General features: G+C 35.1%; 1 protein-coding gene and 1 long non-coding RNA gene across 3 annotated transcripts in view; one reads left to right on the top strand and one right to left on the bottom strand.

Annotated features, from left to right (window-relative positions):
• The first annotated feature begins 11,126 nt into the window (after window positions 1-11,126).
• On the top strand, window positions 11,127-14,550 carry LOC149066850 (uncharacterized). Its single transcript, XR_016195425.1, has 3 exons — window positions 11,127-11,539; window positions 12,728-12,804; window positions 14,397-14,550. It is a non-coding gene; the product is annotated as an uncharacterized LOC149066850 (long non-coding RNA).
• Window positions 14,551-17,373: 2,823 nt separating this feature from the next.
• The window catches only part of LOC149066849 (twitchin-like), a 303,184-nt gene continuing 295,312 nt past the window's right edge, over window positions 17,374-25,245 (bottom strand). For both annotated transcript variants that reach the window (XM_089253214.1, XM_089253215.1), the window contains 3 exons: window positions 24,436-24,549; window positions 21,651-21,887; window positions 17,374-18,583 (listed from right to left, as the gene is read on the bottom strand). In XM_089253214.1, the coding sequence (XP_089109340.1) occupies window positions 21,688-21,887; window positions 24,436-24,549 (314 nt within the window). In that variant the 3' untranslated portion in view covers window positions 17,374-18,583; window positions 21,651-21,687. The remainder of the gene's footprint in view (window positions 18,584-21,650; window positions 21,888-24,435; window positions 24,550-25,245) is intronic.

The raw sequence follows: 25,245 nt of genomic DNA, 5'->3' as shown, positions 1-25,245 counted from the left end.
TGCGGTGTGCGGAAGAGAGAGAGAGATAAAAAAAAAAGGACATTCCTGACATTCCTCCTGCTCTCTTCCGCCTTTGTTGTTTTTGTGTTACAGGCGGAGGGTGCGCGGTAGGGACAAACTGAAGATGTCCTTGTTTATTCGTCAAGATTTATTCCTATTCATGAAACAATAAGCGGGAAGTCGACTCCGTGTCACCTTCGTTATTCCGTTTTTTTTTTTTCTCCTGGAACGGTAGGAATCTCTCTGGAGACTGAGGCAATGGATGGGTAAAACGTGGGGGTTGAAGGGCCCGTAGTCCGATGATTGCCTCGTTTCTCGAAAATGCGTTGCACGTGTAATGATATGTTCGTCGTGTGAAATACACAGAGAGACACGTAACGAATCGTTCATATTCCTCTTTTTTTTTTACGTCGGATTCCCACTAAACGGAACCAAATACCATTCTGATTTTTATTTCCCCATAATCCCTTGAAATCTTTCGGATGATAATGTCTGAAATGGTGCGTAAGTATAGATGGAAGTAAGGGCTATATGGCATGGAAAGCGTCACCAATCCTCCATGCTTTTCTCTTTTAACTCTAAATAAGTTCTTGATTTTGGTCTTTCACTTTTCAGACATTGCGGACCAAATTAAAATTTTCCATGAAAGTCCGCAGGCTACCAATCATTTCTTTCATCAGCCCGGGTTTTTAAAAAAATCATTTGCTTCCCGATTCTGAAACTATTCATTTCATCAATTCTAAGTTTTTGTTACTTTTGAAATCATTTCCTTTTCATCGGCTCTGTAATTTTTCTCAATTCTTTTCTTTCCGATTATAAAATCATTTGTTTCCTCGATTTTGAAATGATTTTTTTCACATTTCTAAAACTTTTGTTTCCTCGATTCTAAAATCATTTATTTCCTCGATTGTAAAATCATTTGTTTCCTCGATTCTGAAATCATTTGTTTCCTCGATTTTAAAATCATTTATTTCCTCGATTCTAAAATCATTTATTTCCTCGATTCTGAAATCATTTATTTCCTCGATTTTAAAATCATTTATTTCCTCGATTCTGAAATCATTTGTTTCCTCGATTCTGAAATCATTTGTTTCCTCGATTTTAAAATCATTTATTTCCTCGATTGTAAAATCATTTGTTTCCTCGATTCTAAAATCATTTATTTCCTCGATTCTGAAATCATTTATTTCCTCGATTCTGAAATAATTTGTTTCCTTGATTCTGTGAAATCATGTCTTTCAACAACTCTGAAATCATATCATATTCATCAATTCTGATATTATTTCTTTCATCAATTATGAAATCATTTCTTTCATCAATTATGAAATCATTTCTTTCATCAATTCTGATATTATTTCTTTCAAAAGCTAAAAATCTGTCTAGAGACTGAGGCAATGGATGAGTTAGACGAGGGGTTGAAGTCCCGTATTCCGATGACTGCCCCGTTTCTGGAAAATGCGTTGCACGTGTAATATGTTCGTCGGGAAATACACAGACATACACACACATAACAGATCATTCCTATGCCTTTTTTAGATACGAACATAGTTTGATCGTTTTTGTCGCACCATAGTCATTTTCTGCACATGAGAGCTAATTAGACCGGGAACTACAATGTATTGCCGATACTGAACAGCAGCCTTTTGTATAATACTCACCGAGAGGTTGGTGCGGTAACCCCTCGATGTGGGACTCCCTGAGGTAACTATCTTTTTTCTGTGGTCATGTCGCAGTTTCTAATGTACCCCTGTGTCAGGAAAGTTTCTGACAAGGACGAATCAGATATCGAAATCGCGACACCTCTAAACATTCTTTGGTACTTTAGGCGAGATACGAACATAGTGCATGCTGGTTTCTGATTCTGCGCCGTAACGGAATTGGATAAAAAAAACTAAAATTCAGGTTTCTCCAACCAATCGGCAACTTTACCGACTTGCAGAATCTTAAAACCAACACGCTTTATGTTCGCACTCCTGCGCAGGGCCGTCTTAAGAGTATCATGGGCTCCCAGGCCAAGTGGTGTTTCGGAGGCCCTTCCTAGTAAATCCTAGAAAATTTCAACCGGATCTCATTTTTGTGAGCCCTCTTCTCTTGAGGCCCCCGGGCCGTGCCCGGGTGAGCCCATGCGTTAAGACGGCACTGCTCCTGCGTCGGATTCTCATTAAACGTAACCAAATAAAATTCTGATTTTTATTTTCCCCATAATCCCTCGAAATCAGATGGATAATATCTGGAATGGTACTTGAAGTACAACCCTGGAAGTAACTGCTGTGTCATTGAAAGTGTTACCGGTCCTGCATTTATTCAATATGGCCGAGGCCTATACAAAGGAATGCGATGGTGAAAATTGCCGCAACAAAGGTGACGGGTGGAGTTTTTAAGGTTTCGACGAAGAAAACAGAGTTTTTCTGGAGATACTTATGAAAGACGTAATCGACACGACGGAGATTCCGACGTATGTCGGCCGAAATAATTACGCCGAGATATTTATAATAAGAAACCTCAGTGCTCAGTGTTATTAATAGAGTTATTTATTACATGATCTTCTTATCAATGTTTGAAAAATAATTATGACACCCTGGAATCGGAGTATCAGCTTTTCCATCATATATTGTGGGTTGAATTATAACTTAATAAGAGGTATCCACATTGACAAGGATTTAATGTGATGCAACATCAGTGGTGTCTTAAAGCCCCAAGTAAAGACGGAGCCACTACTTATTCAAGATTGCTATCTATTCTGAAATTATTTCTCTCATCAATTCTGACATTATTTCTCTCATCAATTCTGACATTATTTCTCTCATCAATTCTGACATTATTTCTCTCATCAATTCTGACATTATTTCTCTCATCAGTTTTAAAATCATTTCTTTCATAATTCAGAAATCATTGTTTTCACCAATTCCAAAATTATTGTTTTCACCAATTCCAAAATTATTGTTTTCACCAATTCCAAAATTATTGTTTTTCATCAGTTCCAAAATTATTTCCTTCATCAACTGTGAAATCATTTCTTTCATCAATTATGAAATCATTTCTTTCATCAATTCTGAAATCATTTCTTTCATCAATTCTGAAATCATTTCTTTCATCAATTATGAAATCATTTCTTTCATCAATTATGAAATCATTTCTTTCATCAATTATGAAATCATTTCTTTCATCAATTATGAAATCATTTCTTTCATCAATTATGAAATCATTTCTTTCATCAATTATGAAATCATTTCTTTCATCAATTCTGAGATTTTTTCATTCGAACGATAAGAATCTGTCTAGACAGAAAATGAGGCCATGAATGAATGAACGCCACTGACTTTTGCCACTGGACTTATCCCGTTGCCGAGATCTCTTCCAGCCCAGCATCGTGGCAGAGTCTGGAACACTTTATTTTGTGTCAAAAAAAAGAAAAAAAGAAAGAAAAAAACATACCAACTTTTACAACATATTTTCCCCGGACAATTGGGTACTGTCGCGATTAATAGAAAATGAGGCAATGGATGGAGTTTTGAAAGGCCCATAGTCGGATGATTGCCTCGATTCTCGAAAATGCGTTGCACGTGTAATGATATGTTCGTCGTGAAATACACAGACCCGTAATGAATCGTTCCTATTCCTCTTTTATGTCGGTTTCCCACTAAACGGAACCAAATAGCATTCTTATTTTTATTTCCCCCATAAGCCCTCGGAATCTCATAATAAAAACAATTTTGAATCATCGTCAATCATGAATCAAACATCAAATCGGAAATTATTGCTTTCATCAATTTAGAAATTATCTCTTGATCATCTCTTCAAAAAACATTTCTTCCATCAGTTTTGAAATTATCTCTTTATTTCACTTCTGAATTTTTTTTTTCATTCATCAATACTTTGACCTTTGAAGACCGGACACACCCCGCTTCCCATCTCAGAGAGAGATATCGAAGCGTTCCCGAAGGATGGGTGTATCCGGAAAGTTTTATGATAAACAACAGAACATTGTCGCCTCAGACGATGGCAACAAAAAATAAAATATATATAAAAAAGGATCGTCAATCTGAGATCATGTAACAGATAATTAAAATCGAAACAACAAACGCCAATAGGCAATCAAAATCATAAACAAGATTATACGATGACGCATCATATGATGGCATCTTTCATTAGCTCTAAAAAATTTTATTTCATTAGTTCTGAAATCACATCTTTCATTAGTTCTGAAATCACATCTTTCATTAGTTCTGAAATCACATCTTTCATTAGTTCTGAAATCACATCTTTCATTAGTTCTGAAATCACATCTTTCATTAGTTCTGAAATCACATCTTTCATTGGTTCTGAAATCACATCTTTCATTAGCTCTAAAAAATTTTATTTCATTAGTTCTGAAATCACATCTTTCATTAGTTCTGAAATCACATCTTTCATTAGTTCTGAAATCACATCTTTCATTAGTTCTGAAATCACATCTTTCATTAGTTCTGAAATCACATCTTTCATTAGTTCTGAAATCACATCTTTCATTGGTTCTGAAATCACATCTTTCATTAGCTCTAAAAAATTTTATTTCATTAGTTCTGAAATCACATCTTTCATTAGTTCTGAAATCACATCTTTCATTAGTTCTGAAATCACATCTTTCATTAGTTCTGAAATCACATCTTTCATTAGTTCTGAAATCACATCTTTCATTAGTTCTGAAATCACATCTTTCATTAGTTCTGAAATCACATCTTTCATTAGCTCTAAAAAATTTTATTTCATTAGTTCTGAAATCACATCTTTCATTAGTTCTGAAATCACATCTTTCATTAGTTCTGAAATCACATCTTTCATTAGTTCTGAAATCACATCTTTCATTAGTTCTGAAATCACATCTTTCATTAGTTCTGAAATCACATCTTTCATTAGTTCTGAAATCACATCTTTCATTAGTTCCGAAATCACATCTTTCATTAGTTCCGAAATCACATCTTTCATCAATTCTGAAACCACATTTTTGATCAATCCTACAATGAAATTGTTCCATCCGTTCTGAAATTATTTTTTTCATCGATTCTGAAATCATTCCTTTCATCAATTTTGCAATAATTTCTTTCATCAATTCTGAAATTTTCCCTTTTATAAGTTCTAAAATTATATCTTTCGTTACTTCTAAAACTTTTCTTTTCATTAATTTTGAAATCATTGCTTTCATCGATTCTAGAATGTGATTTCTTTCTTTCTTAACAGTTCACAGAAATTACTATATTATTCATTATTTCCAAAATTATTTCTTAAATCAATTCAAAAATTTATCTTTTAAATCAATTGCAAAATTATCTTTTAAATCAATTGCAAAATTATCTTTTAAATCAATTGCAAAATTATCTTTTAAATCAATTGCAAAATTATCTTTTAAATCAATTGCAAAATTATCTTTTAAATCAATTGCAAAATTATCTTTTAAATCAATTGCAAAATTATCTTTTAAATCAATTGCAAAATTATCTTTTAAATCAATTGCAAAATTATCTTTTAAATCAATTGCAAAATCATTTCTTTCATCAAATTCGATTTTTTTTTTAAATTCCTCAAATTATTTTTTCTCAAATTCTGAAAACAAATGCATTAAGTATTTCCTCTATTATTTTGAAATTAATTTGAATAATTTTGAAATTAATTTGAATAATTTTGAAATTAATTTGAATAATTTTGAAATTAATTTGAATAATTTTGAAATTAATTTGAATAATTTTGAAATTAATTTGAATAATTTTGAAATTAATTTGAATAATTTTGAAATGACGCTCTTAAGACGGCCCTGCTGCCTACCAGAACTAGAACCAGAATTAGAATTTTAAGGGGATGCCTGGCCCTTTAAGCGGGCCATCTATCACCATACAGGCTGGGTGCCCTTGCGTCTCCCCGATGAATCCTGCTGCCTCTCCGTGCCCCAGAAGACTGATAATGTGAAAATATCTGTCCGTGCTGTTATCGTACTACACTTTCTGGTTGCTAGATGGCAGCACCAACAGAATTTTTCAAAAACCCGATTGTTTCAAATTTACAATGTACTCTCCCATGAGTTACCATCCGTCCCCTCCTTTTTCAGTGTCATTTCAAGCGTCCTCCACCGTTTTAGAAAATTCGTCCTTTTGTCTTCCTCTTCAGGTTTCCGGAACCACTTTCGTTTTTTTTCAAACTGAAACATATCTCTCTTTATTGCCATGAGTGTTTGCATGTGTGTGTTTTTCCCACATATTTTTACACGCTTTGACCGACGACCTCGAAATTCCCATACGAATCCAAGTTGCCTCCAAGCAGGGCAGATGCTATTCTATAATCTTGGCCCAGCTGTGCCCAAGATAACATGAAAAAGAAAGTCGGAAAAACCGTAATATCCATTTTGAGAATACCATTGTTTGCTTACTAACAGCAGAGATGCCATGTACTGAAGTGGGGCGGGGGGGGGGGGGAGTTCCTGTTCCATACAGAAATAAAGAAAGTAGGATACAAGATTCCTATGGCAAAAAAACAACTCCCAAAAGGTTAGAAAAAAAAATTCTGAGGGTATAGGAAGAAAATCTCCTCCTTGCTCCAGGTGAAGTAATAAAACTGACCTGAGGATGGGCGCAACTCGTTAAAAGCGGGGAGATGTGGGAGTACTGGTCTCTTTGGACATCAAAGGAGCTTACAGTAGTGATCCATTCTGTTGTCCTTTGGGGCCATTCAAGTATTACGTCAGCATCGATGGGGGGGGGGGGGTTGATGATGCTTACGTCATCAACCAACCTTTATGAGTGATGTAGAACCACACTGGGGGCTCTAAAACTACGTCACACGTCACTCAAGTCATCTCTAAATGCTCCCCGGATCGCTTAAGTGTTCTGGAACTGTGTCACGGGTCATCTAAGTGATCTGAAAATGTGCCGCTTACTTCATTTTTACAAAATCAGGTTTGAGGAAGGTAGGCCGCATCAGATAACCCCCAGGGTGATATTCGGGCCAAGGACTTTTAAGCGATTTATCATTATATGGCTTAGAGCAGTGGTTCTCAACCGGGGGCCATATGGCCTAAGGGGGGCCCTAGGATATTCCAGGGGGGCCACGGATGAAAATCTGGCAAAAGGGGAGCCACGGCTACTGATAAGGGGGCCACGAAGAAGTTTGTGGAATTAAATTTTTTTGAGTCACTCTGACTAAAAAAAATTTAATTTCAAACAAAATGTGTGCATAGAATATCTTTTTCGCAATTTTTCCCCCATTCAAGTAACATTAACATGAGGAAGGAAATAAAAAAAAGCGTTGCATGTAATCTCGGTGGGTTTACGACTTGGGGGTGACAGTAGGCCCTGACACAAACTATAGAAGAGGTTTAAAGCAAAATGGAGTAACTGTAAAGACAGAAAATTGTGTGTGTTTGAAGACTTTTCATTCAAAGAGGGCTTCCATAAAGAAAGCAGACAAAGATTTCTTGGCCATTCATTGACATTCTTTTGAGTGCTGGTAGTAAATGCAATCCAAGAAGTAAATGGGTGAAAAGTGAACGCTTTTAAAAAAAACCCCATCGTTTTTATGCAATTACAGACGGATAGCCATCTAGTTTATCACAAAGCTATCTTCAACCGGCACTGAGTGGTCTGATCATTGATCATTTTTGGCGCACGACGAGGGCTAATTAGACCCCGGGACCTACAATTTATTGACGATTCCGAACGGCAGGCTTGTTTCTTATACTCATCGAGAGGTTGGTGCGCTAACCCCTCGATGGGGGACTCAGCAATTTTGTGCTGCGCTCAAGTTGTCATTTTTTGTTGTACCCCTATGTCAGGAAAGTTTTCTGACAAGGACGAACCGGGTATCGAACTCGCGACACCTCTAAACCTGAGTGGTCTGATGGGGAATATATTTATAAAAATCGAATAAAGAACGATTGCTCTGGAGTATTTTTTTATGAATTTTTGGGGAGGGGGGGTGTGCCAACCCATTGCCTCCACTGAAAAGAAATAAAGTCGAATTCAGTTATAACGAACTCCATCCAAGAGACCAAATCATACATGAGGAAAAATACCCACGAAATTACATTTTTTAAAACTACATTGCCGTATAACTTAAGAAACTGTAATTGCATAAATTTGCATTTGTGTCTCATTCGCAAGTGTTCTTATGTCATTCCTTTCAATTTAACAGGAAAAACGTGATTTTAAACACATTTAAGACGGTCTTAACGTCATTTGGTTTGCTAATTGGTTTATATGCAATCCAAGCAGATAATGTATTGGGACTTAGTAGGACTAAGATTCACACCACATCTTTAAAGTTTTTTTAATCTATACTATAATGCTTCCTATTAACTGCCCTACTACGTAAGCCTGCTGCTGGCCTGCAACATCCGAAGTAATTTCAATACAATTTTCCTATACTGCAAGAACAATGTTGTGGACATTAGAAAAGAAAATTCTAAAATGGCGTATGACCACATTTAAAGCAATTGAAATCCGTTTATTTGAGAGTCAGGGCATCTGCTGATTTTTCAGAAACGTGTAATAAATTCTCACGTAAGTCTTCACTTTGAAATGTCCACAACCGACCGGCTCAATGCGTATCTTTGTATCACTCAACCTAAAATTTGTGGCTTTTAGTGTTCATAATACGCATGCAAAACCAATTCAGCGACGCATTTTTCACAATCTGCAAAAACCTCGTGGATTTGATAGGTGGAAATGATGTCTAAAAGCCAAAGATTTGGAGTTCGAGTCAAAATGAAAATGCCAAATAATTGAAATTGTGCTTCGTATAAATGAAATATTTTAATATTGAAAGTTATATATAGAGAGGTTAATCGTAACCGTAGTCAAACGTCTCATAAATGTGAAATTTTGTCATAAAACTGAGTGTAAGGTCCGAATCCCCTTGCACACAAGTGGAATTTCGAGGCATTTACGCACAACCGAGCCCCTCTTGGCCATTTTTCTTTTTTTCCCCCACCCTTCCTTCCTTTTGTTTCCTTCCTAAATTTATGAAAGTAAAAAGGACATAATCATTATAAAAAGGACTACTTTCACATCAAATTGCAGATTTTTTTGGTGGGGATACAGTCAACCCCATTATAATGAACTCCAAGAGACCGGAGTAATAAAGAAATTTCGTTAAATTTCAGATTTTTATATTGTTCCTATGTAAACTTATCCGAGGGGATTAGAAAAGTTTTCTTTAAAACGAAATTTTTTCCGTTATAACGGTATTCGTTAAAACGAGAGTCGACTGTATTTCGTCTCGAAGTATTTTTTTACGTGTATATGCAGACTGCATGGGTAACAGGGCGTATGGCACTACTTGCGAGCAGTTAGTCTTAAAGACATACCCAGCTGGAAAAAGTATCAAAATCACGTGTCCAACTCAGATATGCCATTCATGTTGTAAGGGGTTGTCTAGTTATAAAATAAAATAAAAAACTTTTTATACCGTCCCCGTGTGCCAAAGAACCCAATTAAGAAGTTGTTGCTCTGTCTTTTCCGATGACAATTAAAATAATTTTACGTTTTTAAGAGCAATATTCACCGAGATAAGCGAATTCGAAAAATTGAGGAAATTTGGGGAAAAAAAACTGCATTAAATGCTGGTAAAATGGTTTCCTCGCATCTAATGCTGTTTTTTTTTTCCAACCTTCTTCGAATGTCTCAGTGAATATTGCACTTAGAAACGAGCAATTTTTTTGTTGGAAACCGGGAAACAACTTTCCAATTGGGTTTTGGGGCACAGGGTGTCCGCATAAAAAGTTAATATTTTTATTTTAATAACTACGTAACCCCTGGCAACATGAATCAAATATCTGAGTACTACACATATTATTCGGGTACTTTTTCCAATTGGAAGTATGCCTCTAGGACCAATGGTTCGCCAGTGAAATGCCATATGCCCCGTTACCTATGCGCCTTGTATATTAAATATAGTACAGACTATTCTGTGAAATATTGTGTTGTGTTAAGCCAACACGCACGTTGCTTCATTCGCCCTCGAGAGAGCGGCCACATTATGAACCAAAAAGCCACTTGAAGGTGACTTGTCATTCAACGAAATATCAGATTTTCACCGTATCGAAATTAAAGTCAACAAACTGATAAGAGGGGGTTTCGGATTTGCTGACACTTTTGATGACGGGAGGGGGAAGGGGGGGGGGGGTTGAAGGTGGCTTACGTCATCAACCACCCCTTTTTCAAGATATGAAATATTCTAAGCTGCTGACGGAATTTTGCTGACGGGGGGGGGGGGAAGAGGGTCAAAAATGGCTGAAAATCTGCTTACGTAATACTTGAATGGCCCCTTATTTATATTTTCCGATGGATTTGAAATCCTGATAATCAATCATTATTATGTTCACATGAACAGTTTTGTCACTGCGTTACACAATGACAAAATCCGTATATACCGGGTGACTTGAAATGTTACGCCGTCCGCCAAAGCAGTTTTTTTTTTGTTGCCTTGTAGCATTTGCAGCGAATTCACAATGGCACTAACAATTTTAAGGGAATTAAAATTAATTTAATACTCTAGAATATACTTTAAGAAATTCATTTTTAAAAATATTGTTGGTGCTGCTACCTACTTTCAAAATCAGAAGTGCCTTATGTGGTGATGACGAGAAGCTCAGGCATAAAAAATTAAATTTTTCATTCAGCTACGCTCCTTATAAATAAAGCTTATAAACTGACCTGAAAGATCAAAATTCCAGTTCAATAATTTCTTCAAGACCCAAAGAGACATCCAAAACCAAGGTCCTCCGGACAGGTAAGATCGTAAAAAGTGAATTTTTCCACACTGCACTTTATAGTGTGTTGCCATCTAATGTAAAATTTGAAAGTGACTCATGTGGTGATGATGAAGTTCAAAGTGAAAAAAACTGTATTCTTTATTCCGCTCAGCTCCTTATAAACAAAGCTCGTGAACTGAACTGGAAATTTAAACTATAAGTTCGGTTATTTTATTTGAGCATAAGGAGACGTCCAAAACAAAGAGCCTCTTAATGAGCAGACGACAGAGAGGAAGTCGGTTCCCTACGAGTTAAGCCCACAAACAGAACTGGAAGTTCGAACTGCCAGTTCAGTCAGGACGCAAGGAGACGCCCGAAACAAGTAACCTGGGGGTGAACTATCTCTGCGGTCCTTAGCGGAAAAAAAGTAGTTGAGCGCCGAAAAGTCCTTAGCTGGCCAGTAGTTCGACTTTTCGATACTATCTCTAAGCTAAGGACTTTTTTTTAGTAGTTACTTAGGACCGCTGCTAAGGACTGCCTAGCACCAGTCCTAAAGCAGCAAGAAAAGTAGTTCACGGCGGCCATCTTGGAAAAGAGGAAATTTCGTCTCTGGCCGCGAGTTCTCGCTGTGATATTTAGTGATGAAATATGCTGTTTTTTTTTCGAATTAAACAATTTTTTACGATAATAATGACAGATAAAACTTAGATTATGTCTTCGATGTCATCAAAGTTGAAGTGATTCATCATTATATCCTGCAAAACTAGATGTTGACATCGGCGATCGAAGCCACGACGAAGTGCTAGCATGTTCATTACTGAGGTAAGAATTATTTTATTGCTATCGAACTATATAAGAGTGTTTAGAAATTTTCTTAATATTTTTTTGCTCGGTAAATGCGTTATTTAAAAATATAAATGGACATAATGTCACGCAATCAATAGGGCAGTGGATCCCACTTGGTAATGCTGAAAAATATCAAATAGCCCATGTATACTTTGGATTGTATTGAAAATATTTACATGGCAAATGAAACATAAATCTACAATTACGATAATATCAGATTGAAATTTTACATTCTATGTTTTTTGCCGTATTAATTTTTTTCAATGAAAAATTATGTCTAAATAAATTGAGCATGTGTGTAAATAAATAATTTGAATATTGTTGGCACAATAAAAATTGTGCTTGGATGACTATGCTATGAATAATCGCCTATAAATAAGGAAATTGAAAATTTGTGTTTTAGATCAACCTCCCTTCAATGCACAAAGTAACTAATAAGCTACAATTCATTGATAATAAATTATAGCACCTAAATGACAAAAAATTTAATAATTTTTTTGTGATGAGTAATGGTGAAATTGAAATAAAGCATGGTAAAAATTGGCAGTAATGTTAAATATTAATTTTTGTAAAACTCGTGCACTAAAGGATTAAAATATAGATTTGATATTTTGAACTGTTCAAATGAACAATATTGTAATACTTAGTGGAAGTTAAATTTTGAGAAAAAAAATCATGTGCCACTTCCTGAAAAATTGCACTCTGTAACTCGCTCTGAGATGAGGAATATTTAATAAGGAATCATTATATTGTTTTGTTGATATGAAAAATGAAATTCGTACAATGGAACTAAAAAACAAAGTTGGAATTTCAGGCACAGTTTTTATTGAGGTATATACATTATAACTAGAGGAAGCAGATTAGTGTTTGAAACGTATTACTACTTCAGTATTTGGGTTATGGCCTTGCTGTGTGTGTTCAAATTTAATTTTTTGCCAAAAATTGTTTTTGATTTTGTGTGTATGGGTAAACACAGAAAACAAATTTCCATGTCGAATATTTAAGAACTTTAAAATATAACATTTTGAGATGTTATGGAAGTGAAACTTTTAACAAGCATTTATTTTTTAACAATGTTGTTAGTAAACAGCTGAGAGATTATATATATATTAGTGTATATACATTTGTGAGACTTTTCTAACTCTGAAAAATTTTGTTTCCCAGGAACTTGGCTGTAGGTAGCTACGAAGTTATGTGAAGGTTTTTAAGGTTACGAAACAATTCTCCCAGAGCAAACAAAGGTAATTTTAATTCTTTGTATTTGACTTTGAGCAACAGTTTCCATTATTATTTTCATGTAAAATGAAATATTTCCATGCATGATTTAATGACATAAATTTTAACAATCATCATTTTCACTGATTTCATTTTTATCAACAACCCTAGTGGAACAAATACAGTCGAACCCGATTTAACACCACCATCCCACCCACAGAATTTTGACGTTGTATCAGATCATAATAGCGTTTCGGAGAGGCTGTATTACATAAATTCACATGTTTATTAAGAAATGTTGTATTTCAGTGTCTTATTTATGTTGCACCATGATTAAAATAACCTATTTTATACACATTCAATTTTAAGTTGAGAAAATTCATAAAAATTGTAAACTGTACAATCACTTGAATATTTCTCAATATAAAACTCAACAGAAACATACTTCCCTCTGAAATTATTGTAATTTCAGCGACACATTTTATATGTGCAAAAACAAAATAAGCAAGGGGGAAAGGTGGCATTGTTTTTAGTCCATACCTTATTGGTTTTTCTCGAGAAATATCTTGCTATGAGTAATTATCTTTATAATAATTTTTTCATATACTATTGAAAGAACAACTGTTTTTGACATAATTGAATTGAGGAAATTAAGATAGACGATTTCTTAATGGCTACCTATACCACTCAAAATTTGACCAGTGCAAGTAAAAACATGTACTGTTGAAAAACTTGTCTTGGCTATATAAATGAGAGGGAGGACATTAAAAAAAAACTTTTAGAAGCTTTACTAACTGAAAAGCAATATTAATTCTTTGAAAAACGTGTTATATTTACTGATGAGCAAATTTTGTGAATGAAAATATTAAAACAATATACTTGACGACAAATAATATCATACTTTTTAACTAGTGAGACCATACAACACTGCAAAATTTCTGTTAATTTAAATAGGGGTTCCCCGATCCACAAGAGGTTGCTAAGGATGTGTTTTAGAGCAAAGCTGAAAGAGTAGAGTGAAAATATATAGTAAGCTGCGTGCCAATAGGTTTTTGTACTTCATCTGTCTGACCAAAATTTTAGGGTAGAAACATGGCTCGAAAAATTGAAAAAGGCGCGGGCCAAATTTTTTGGAAGCCAAGCATATTTTTAGAAGAAATAATCCGAAGTAAAAAAAAATTATATTCAACTTTTTCAGCACTTAGTGATGATCTTGACATGTTGGAAGATTCAGACATAAACTCCAAATATTTTATGATCTGCATAGAAAATTTTAGGTGTCAGTATGAATTTTTTTTTTTGCAATGTTGGCTCTTAAGATTTTGGAGCTCTTAAGATTTAGTTGCTCCAAGCCCGAGGTAAATACATCTAGACATGAACATGTGCATCTATGTGGAACGCCAGGCCTCCCTTGCAAAACACAGTTTATACATTTTGGATCCTACTGTGATAAAATGGTGGCGAGACGACTCAATGTCGACTAAGTGCTATTGTGCATGAATTATCTCTACTTATACAACTAAAGACTGCGTTATAATTTGAAATAAAATATACAGTACATTTAAATATTGATAAGCATAATAAAAGTGTTTTTTTTTCTTCCTCTTTTTAATTTCAGGTAAATCAACATTTGAAGATGCAGATGAAAATTCATGAACCTTAAAAAATTATATTCTTGAAAGATGCGATTTCTAAGAAAAGTACAACCAATAAATTGTGATTATGATAACTCTCTATGAACATATGTTTGAAATAAAATGTTTTTGTATGACAAATCATATGTGCAAGTTGTTATTTAATTCATGTTTCTATTAATCAATTTCAATCAATCATTCATCTTCTAATCAATTCAAATGAAATATATTGTCAAAATGAAAGTTATCAGGTGAAATTATTTGTTGGAAGCTAAATATGAAACAGATAAATTGATGAAAGATCTTTAATATAGACGTATATATATTTTAAATATTGAAGTATTCACTTCCATTAACAGGTAAGTGCTCATTCATAGAAAATCGTGTTCTGATATTTTTTAATACTGAGGAGAAACCTATAGTTTAAAATATAGAACTACAATATGCAGCAAGGCAGTTAATTCTTTTAATTATAAATTATCAATAATTTAATATTTTAGTTGCTCCGAAAATAATTTGCAATTCATTGTTTCAATGAATTTAAAAAGGAATAAAAATGGATAATAAAAAATCATTTTTAACAAATTGGTCTTAAAAAAAAGTGGCACTCAATATTAAAAATAGTATTCAGCTGGGGCCCCGAGGCGAATTGGGGGCCCAAAAATCTATAATTATTTTGCATAATAACCCTTTCAAGAAGAGCCCCCCCCCCCCCAAAAAAAAGAGGAAAGTCTGCCCGGAGAGGCACACTACGACCGTAGGCTCAACTAGTGCCGGTAACCTTAATTTAAAGTTTTGCATTTTGTTGTAAGAATTTTCTTTTTTTCAAATTTTGATTTCATCAGTATGCGACCCGCTTATATGCCGCTGGGGTCCCAGATACTCGCTTTTTCAAGTATCCAAAAGTGGGATCCATGAGCTCGGACAAGAAAAATACCGAATCTTATTCTAAAAAAAGTCGCAAGATGAAAAATGCAACGTCTCATACGTTATAAAATAATTAAACTAGCTGGTGATGTTAGAGTAAAAAAAATTGCAAAGCACGGGTGACAAAAATGTGTGGCGAGTCCCTCGGAAAAAAAAGTTTGTTTACAATCAGTTGTAAACATGAAATCGCTGCCACCACCCACTGCGGAAAAACGATTGTTAAATAATTAGTAGTAGTTGTAGGCTTCAAACGGCATCCCGATTGGTTAGCGATCTGTTACTCTCGAAACCAAAAATTTTCTCTCCCTCTAACTACTGTTTCACGTCACGTGACCTTAAGGACTGGTAGTTCATAGTACCTCTTAACTACTAGTAGTTGAAGCGGTCCTTAGCTGCAGTCCTCCGACCGGTAGTTCATTAGGACTAGTAGTTACTAAGGACTGCAGAGATAGTTCACCCCCTGGATCACTGTCAGCCCACCCTTGGGGGGGGGGAGTATAATCATTACTTACACTTATCCCATAAAGAAGAAGTATAACAAGGGAAAATTTAAGAAAGGATGACGTCACTCTCCACTACCATATGAAGGTTGTTGTGGGGGAATCGAACCCACATCCGTTCACTTTCCAGGTGAACGCACTAGACTACAAAGGCAACGAATCTCTCAATCCGGAAAGTGAAAGGGCGTGGGTTTGATTACCCACAAAGGAAGCAGTTGAATATTCTGTCTTTTCAAAAAAATTCATCTTTGCACAGCCAGTTGTTAAAAACCTTCGTAGGCAAAATTTAGTTTAAAAAATTATTTCTGGTGTTTCAGAGCCTAAGAAGCTGAATTTTTTCTTTGCCTATATTTTATCGTTCTAAAAAAATCACTGGATTGGGGCACACTTGCCCCCTTGTGGCATAGTACATTCTTGTTTCCGATACTGCGGTCCCAGGTTCTACCTGCTTCCTCAACTTTTCTTAATAACTTCGTCAGTCGTCAAAGAATTTCTCAAAAGCATTATATCGTGACATTATGGCTGTTCAACATTTTTTACAATTTCAGTCTCTAGCTAAAGCATAAGCTGCCACCCCTTAAAACCTGCCGCCTGGGTGCACCACACCCATTGCACGCTTGCTTAAGATGCCCTTGGGAGGCAAGCTTCACTCACTGATCTGCCACTCCACGCAGCAAGCACTTCATGACTCCTCACTCCCGAATAAAAGTTATTAAAAATTAATCTATCCTTTTATTTGTTACGATGACTTGTGCGATGTAATATATGGTGAGGACAGACCAGGACCGCAACTAGGGGAGGGCGGTAGTGCAGGAGGGTCTGGTGCCTCGGGCGCCGGACTAGATGGGGCGCAAATTTCACTCTTTAACCTCTCCAATATTATGAGGGGGCGCCAAAATGTGTGCTTGCCCCGGCTGACCAAGCACCTAGTTGCGGCCTTGGGAGAGACACAGAAAAGAATTATATGTGGTCACACTGTTTAGGCCAAAAATTGTTTTCGTCACCCAATCATTTCTCGTTTTTTTTCATTATGATGTAATTATGTTGTGTAGGGAGGGGGGTAACACCCCTTACTACTTTTTATAATTTTTTGCATGGGAGCCTTTGACATTTAATATCAGATTTAAATACAAAGGAAAAACAAAGAAAATAATTCAATAATCATCGAAAAAAATCGAAGATGTAAGTAAGAGGGGGAAGGGAAAAGCAATTGAGTAACAAATAGGATTCGAACTATCAACCTTCAGATTAACAATCCAATACTCTACCAACTGGTCTAACAGGGGCTATTTACAGAGGTCTTAATTTGCTTTTTTAAAGATCCACTTTTCACTAATGTGCATTTGCTTTAAGGACGGATACCAATAAGTGATGTCACTTCTAGTTTTGCCATACACCGAATAAATGTCTGGCTCTCCATACATGGAGGATTGAGAATCAAAGTGGTAAAAAGAAAGTCCCTTTTTTACAAAAATTACTTTACAACACGTACAAAGACAAAATTCCAAAAATAGAAACATCACCATCATTTTGAAAAATGATATAGTACTTTATTCAATTAAAATAAACATCAATAGCACATCTAAAAATAAGCAATAGCAAATGATGAAAGACATAACAAGTAATAACATGATATTTCCTTCCATCTTAATTTTTTCGAACAGAAAAAAAAAATTACGTTGCATGCATAAAATAGATTAAAACCTTTCCCTCCCCCTCCTCCCCCCAATATTCTTAATTTCATCCTGATTTCCCACTTTTCATCACGATATGCCATACATCCAAAGAGATGTGGTGAAACAAGCATGAAATATTTTATGACACAACTTTTCTCGACACAAGGTGAACTGTATGCAAATTCTGGGATATTGGGACATGGTTAGGGTAATTCTCTTTCTGGTAAATTCAAAGAAGTGAATTTCCCATGACCACATGGCCGGAAAGTTATAGAAATCAAATGTGTTTTTAGACTGTGGTCCAATAGCCCGGAAGTTGTATATAGTTCACCTAACGAAGGCTGTGAAAGCCTAAAACAATATTTTCTTGACTTCACGTGTTTCTGAATTTAGAGGTATACATTAATAAAAGTGGGAATTCAGAATGAAATCAGATTAGAGATGAACTTCCACGATCACTTCCGAGATGTGCTAAGTATGATATGTATAATCACACCACACTAAAATCACAAATTTTAAAATGCTCGCGTATAAAAATGTACATTATTTCATTTTTTACACATAGTAAAATCTAAAATGGTTTCCAACCATAAAAAGTGGTATCCAACAATTTTTTTTCATCTCGCAACAAAAAAAATTTATAGTAGAATTTCATCATAAAACAAAAAAAAAATCATCATACAAAATGTAATATGCAAAATTTTTTTTCCTTCCACAAAAGTCTATGGGCACCGTTTTCCAAGTATAACAATCCAATCGAAATGCTTGCGAAATTTGTAAAATAAAAATATTTTGACGCATTTGTCGTGCGCGTGTCCCGTTGAACTATTCACAGGTTTTCATAGAAGGAACAAAAGAGAAAAACAAAGGCATTTGCGAAAAAAACTGTGTGCAAATTAATATGCTTTGAAAGAATTCAATGTGCCTTATTACATAATCTGTATTGAGAGCATAAAAAAAAGCAAAAATCAAAGTTCGACGCACAAAAAAGAAAAAAAAAATTTTTTAAGTGTAAACTCGAAATTTTCGTCGATGAATTCAAAATTTGTTTCATCTATCTCAAGCTTCCTGAAAATATAGAAATATATATCATGAAATATAAATATATACAGATTGAATACACACAGGGTCCCTCGCTTTACATTATTAATTAGTTCCTCAAAATAGTCACGTAAAATGAAATTGTGTAAAGGGAGTTCAATTTAACATGGGGAAGATAGGGATAGGAGGTTGGGTTCTCTTCAGAAAGATAAAAAAATTAACCAAACAAGAGGATATTTTTTTTATTTAATTAACTTCCAATTTATGAATAAATCAACACACATGTGAATTTAGGCAAATGAAGGAATGCCAGAACTTTGCCACTGGACTTATCACGTTGCCAAGATCTCTTCCAGCCCAGCTTTGTGGCAGAGTCTGGAACACACTATTTTGAGTCAAAAAAGAAAAAAAAAAGAACAAACAAAAATTTTTACAACATATTTTCCCCGGACAATTGAGTACTGTCACGATTAACAAATTTTGTGGTGACTGCAGACGAGATGTGGGGTTGGGAGTTGGAGAAAAGGTTGTGAATTTAGGCGATACGAATGAAGTAAATTAATGCTTTTTACTTCTATCTTCACTATTTCTGATTGGTTCTAGTGAGTGTGGATGTTTTCTTTCCTGAAGAGCATGAGATAGGCTGATAACTCTTTTTAATGAAACGGTATAGATTTGGCTGAAAAGCAGCATTTTTCGTCTCCTTATAAAAACTTTAATAGCAATGCCAGAGAATTCTGAATATTCCTCACACATATGAAAATTCTAGTTTCACTGAAACCGCTTTTTTTTGTTCATCACTGAGATCTGGTAAGTTGTATGAGAATTTCTCTCGTATTTGTCTTAGCTACTTCATCAACTCCAATGGATTGCGTGATCAAAGGATTTAGCTACCATATATCTACCATTTTCTAGCTCATTTTTGGGATTAAATTTAAACTCCGCACTGAATTTCGCAGGTTGCAATTTCAGAAATGAATTTTTCAAAATTTTTTTATAGCAAAGCCACATGAAACGAGACCGTGTAAAGCGAGGGATGCCTGTATAATAAGTATGCACAGGTACATCTCATGTATACGTCATGATAAAAGACCAAAGGTAGATAAAATCTAGGATTCACTTAATTAGCTGGTACAAACCTGAAATATAGGATTCACACATCACTATTATTAATTTTTTTTATAACACGTGGGCTTATATTATGAAGTGTGTGATAAAAACGAACTTACTAAATAAAATAATTATTTAATTTTCTTTTTTTACTTTTGCAATTAATTTAAACAATTCTATTCCTAATTTCATTGGTTGATTCATTGGAGACAGTGTGTGTGTGGGGGGGGGGGGGCTACCAAAATCTGTTACAAACTAAAGTTACTTCCATTTGTGGAAAAAACTAAATAAGCGCTGTTTTAAAAGAAAAATAGAAAGTCAGAGGATCTTGAAAATTAAATTCTAAAAATTTAAGTGCCTGAAGTTATTAGAATACTGGGAGTTATACAAAAAAAATTATGTTATGCATACACGGTAGTTAGAAAGTCTGTAAAAACTCTAGAAATCCATAAATAATAGAATTAATTGTCCCATTTGAGTTGCTGTTTATGACCTATGGAAGGATTATATCCCTTTGAGTGAAATAGTGTTTGTTTTGTAATTTTCTTTTTGTCTTTGTCTTGTATTTTTTGTGATGTTTTGTCTTATAAATGAATAAAAATTATAATATTCACATGTGAATGGCACAGGTGATATTTTCACCACAGAGGTTTTTTTTCTTTTTTTATAGGGAAAAAAAATAGTTATGAAATTTGCCAATAAGTGGCTTTTTCATAGAAAAGATACTTGATAAATATACGATTGACAGTGAAAACAATGTTAACTGCATTCACTGTGGTTCACATTACATCAAATATTCTTGCCCAACAGTTTTTTATTGTGAACTTGACCCTCTATGGTTCTCCCCCAGAAAAATTCATTGAAAAAAAAACTTTTTACAAATAGGCCTACAGACGTAGATGAATGCAGTTAGCATATTTCAAATTTTACCCTTTGACTATGACTTTTTTATTTTTTGACCTCATTTACTATGAAAATGAACAAAATAGGTCACAAATATAACAAATTCAGCTATTGGAATTTTTCCAAGTGATTGAACCAAGTATTTGAACCAGTGGCGTCGGAGCCGGGGGTGCTGTGGGTGCTCGAGCACCCACGGTAATTTGTAGCACGGGTCTGAGCACCCCCAGAATTGATAGAGAAATCGTAATTTCCAATATAAAGCTCAAGACGAGCACCCACAGGTTCGAAACATTTCCGACGCCCCTGATTTGAACTAAGGCTGAGACACATGTCCCAGTCATAGAAGCCCAATAAATTTTTTAAGGGGACTGAGGGCCTCTTCCCAATAAATTTTATAAATCTCATTTTGTATTGAAATGACACTAAAGTCCTGTTTACATGTGCAATATTGTGGTAGCACTTGGAGTTCTAGCACAAGCTTGACAACTTTTTTCCTTTGTAAGGAAAGAAATGGTGAGCAGTCACAGGTGAAAATTCTCTAAGCGGGTTCTAAACCCGCTCTTTCTATTTCCCATGGGGCTTAAAAGGTATACTTTCCAAAAATATCAAAAAAAGTTCAGAAAAAAAATTGATATATACATAGTGGTTTTTGGACCATTTATTTTTCATGTATGTTTTTCCATTGCTATATAGTGAATATTATTTTGTAAAGGGTTGGGGTCTATGGCGTTCATTTTATTGATATGGGGGTCAGTGAAACCCAAAAGGTGACAAAACCTTGCCTTCCACAAACAAAAAATTATCTGACAGACCATCAATCTTCAACGGCAATCTTTTACTTGCACTCTGAAGCATATTTTATGGAGGTTGCACTAGTGATTTTTGTGATTTTTTTCTCATTCAAAAAAAATATTCCCAGTGCTACAATACCAACCCCAACCGGACATCATTACACTTATTTACTCATTTTCGTATGACTTTTAAAGCTTTTACAGACTTTCTGTCCACCCAGTATAAAAAAACTGTTTCTTTAGGAGTACTAACATTAAATATTGCTTAAGAAAAAAAAAAACATATTTACCACCAAATATGTTCGGTAACAGATTCGGTTAAATTTTTCAAAGGTCGGCATCGGTGAAGACGATGAGAGAAACAGTGGCTTCGCTTTCTCCACTGTGGTCGGATGCAGTGAAAACATACTGACCCATGTCAGTAGGTAAGGCACTTGGTATAGATAGGGTGAAAGTCTTTCCTTCTTTGCTAGCTTTTATCCTTGTGTTAGCATCATCGATAACTCGACCGTCTTTCGTCCACGTTACTGTAAAGTAAAAAATTGTGAGTCAACGTAATCACATTCAACTATTCAGAACTCTAAAAAATATACAGAACTTCTAGATCAGTGTTTCCAAAGTAAGTGATTGGATGGTTGGGGGCAGTGCATGCTTTGGGTATAGTATAGGATCCTATGGGTTGGCTATCTTAAGTAGTAGGGGCAATGAGAAGAGAAAAAAAATTTGGAGGGGGGTGGAACAAAAAGTTTGGGGAAACTATGTTCTAGATCAGTGATTCCCACCGGGGGCATTAACACCCTCTTGGGGGCGATGGAATGTTTCGGGGGGGGGTAGAAGCTACGGGGATAACATAGGATCGTATGGGTTAGATTTGCATTGGGGGGGAGATGGGAGAAAAAATATTTTGAAGAAGGGGCGATGGGACAAAAAAGGTTGGGGAAACAATGTTCCAGATGGATATAAAGAACGGACCTCATATAAATATACTTTGCCACCAGAAGAGAATCCAATCAGGATCATAATGATGCCAGCCCATTACATTGCCCACAAGACTGCAGAGAAGCTCATATCACTAACTGATGAAAACACTAGGAGGTACATTTAAATTCATCAGTTTAAACCAGTGCTTTTCAGAGTCAATGCTGTTCTTAATGCATTGAGCCACCTGGGCCCTAGGGCTGCATTTGATACTATTATTTTCAAAAATAAGTATGCTGGGCCCATATTGCTCTTAAGGCTGCCCTGTTCAAATTGTGCATTGCAGCTGACAGGGGCATTGCTGATCCTAATCATTTATTCACAGGAATTAGACTTTACTCAAGTATTTGCAAAAATCAAAGAAAAAGACTTTCTGGATAATCATGCAGAGATGAACTTGGGAAGGAAAAGTTGTTTGCCTCCCAGTAGTCCTAGCACCAAGTGAAAAGTGACACTTTTTTAATACAGTTGTTTTTCTCCTTACGGTGCTTCAACTTTGAAAACCAAACCCAACCTTGACATACCACTAAATAGTGATTTGTGCCATACTGGTTGGGGTCTGGGCTGTATCCAAATAATAACATACAGAAAACACAAATATGCATGCATAAAAATATTTACAAATACACGCACACACACACAAACAGGGGGCGGTTATAATTAACAATAAACTAACACTACTCAGACCTACGTAGTGCCTATTCTGATGGATGATTTTGTTGAAAAATTTGGTAAATACATTATATCTATGAGAGCTTTGGTCACGTGGGGGGGGGGGGGGAGTTATGATTGCTTGGACGAGGGAAGACAGCATGAATGAATAAATGCCAGAACTTTGCCACTGGACTTATCCCATTGCCAAGATCTCTTTCAGCCCAGCTTCACGGCAGAGCCTGGAACAGAGGGGAGATAGCAGAGATGGGAGTAAATGATCACAAGGACAAGGCAGCCCAGAGTAAATAGCTGTGAGGTCAGGAAAGTCTTAGGTAAATTACTACAAGAACAAGGGAGTCACGAAGAGATAAATAATTATGAGGACTAGAGCTGCAGGTAAAATACTGTAATGACAAGAAAGCCATGCATAAATGACCTTGAAGACAAAGACCCATACACATCAAACTTTTGGGAACCGCTAGTTTAATCGATTCTACACACACAGCACTGTCTCACCAGGGTTCTCATGAATCACATACAGTCAATCACGATAAGTTGAAGTCTGATACTTTGAATATCAGTTTTATTTGAAGTTTTCACTCGACACCAGGGCTTTTTCCACATTTTAGTGTTAAAATTTTCCCTTAACTCAATGTTTTCTTCATCTAAGTTGAAGTTTTCAGGAATGAGAGAAATTTAAAAAATCACATTTAGCTACATAATTCAGAATTTAGTAATAAAAGTTAGCACATTCATTTGTTTGCTTGCAAAAAGTGAATGACTTTCCCACAAAAGAAAGACAATCAAAATCATCGTATTTTTTGACAGAAAATAATCTCAAATAAAGTATACACTTTAATTTGTTTCATTTATACAAGTATCATGTATGCATCTATTTCCATAATACAGTAGAAACGTCTAGTTTATTTTTAAATCTTCTCATTCAATAATTAAATATGATTAAATTAAATAACTTATTGTTTCGAATTTCATCGAAAGTAATTTGACATATTTTACTAATATTCATAAATAACACTATAAATATTTCAATATCTTGCTTTACCTCGCTCTGAAATCGGAATTTCTGGTAAGTTGAACTAACAATAACACAATAACTCGAAGTTTTTTTGACTGCCACTGCACATTCGACTAATAAAGATTTGACTTCCAAATCAACTATCATACACAATATTTATTAGCCATCTAGTTTATTGAATTCTCATTCTTATGGGATGATAATTTGCTTCAAAGCATATGTGTAAGTTGGTTTAATTAACTTCATAATACTAAGAATATTTATTATACATAGTCAATATTTATTAAACTTCAATAAAATTTTATTATACTGTATCAACTTCCCATTAAAAAAACGATAGTATCAATAAGTAAAATCAATTTCACATTTTTACTAATAAAAATACTTAAATATCTTCTTGAAATTACCTTTCTTGGGTTCCTTTTGTAAGACAGCTGTAAAAGTAGCAGCTTGGTTTTCATGAACAGCTAATGATACAGGGTATTTTGCGAATCCTGGTCCTTTAGATTTCTCTGTAGGAACTGGAAAAAAAACAAAAATTGTGAAATAAAATTGATAAACTTTTTCTGTCTATTTTACAGTGTACATGGTGATTAAAGTTCTCGTACTCTGTGTGAATAGTTTTTATCAAAAACTACTCATCCGAACACAGTCAAATTTTTAAGGTATCTCAAGAAAACTATGGGAGAGAGATTTATGCAATAAAAAAAAGCTCAATTTTTGACCACAAGGTGAAAAAGTGGCGTTTTTTATTGTATTTTACTTTTTTACTTTTTTTCATGGTTCATAAAACGTATATATACCAGGCTTCAGTGGAATGCATTTACCAGAATGGATGCAACAGAGGTCTGAGTAGTTTCGGTATATTGGCATGCTCAGACCAATGTAGCGCCCATTGATATACTGACACTACTCAGACCAATGTAGTGCCCGTTCTGATGAACGTATTCCATCAAAACTTGGTATATACACTATATGGACCATGGGAAAAAGGAAAATGCAAAAAAAAAAGTGCCACTTTTTCATCTGGTAGTCAAAAATTGAGTCTATGTGGTGGTTGAGTGGTCATAGCGATGGACTTGCATTGTGAGGATCCGGGTTTGAACCCCACTGGCGCCACAGTGGTGGTCGGATGAAGCTGGTTTTCTATGGTTTCTACTGTTAAGGCACAAATGCGAGCCAATCTCCCCATTAAAGTCACACCACAGAGAGCAACA

This window comes from Pholcus phalangioides, unplaced genomic scaffold (assembly GCF_987345545.1).
Source record: "Pholcus phalangioides strain wild (caught in Gottingen) unplaced genomic scaffold, Ppha-v1.0 ptg000032l_1, whole genome shotgun sequence".
Taxonomy (NCBI): Eukaryota; Metazoa; Arthropoda; class Arachnida; order Araneae; family Pholcidae; genus Pholcus; species Pholcus phalangioides.
This window is presented reverse-complemented; position numbering and strand designations above follow the sequence as displayed.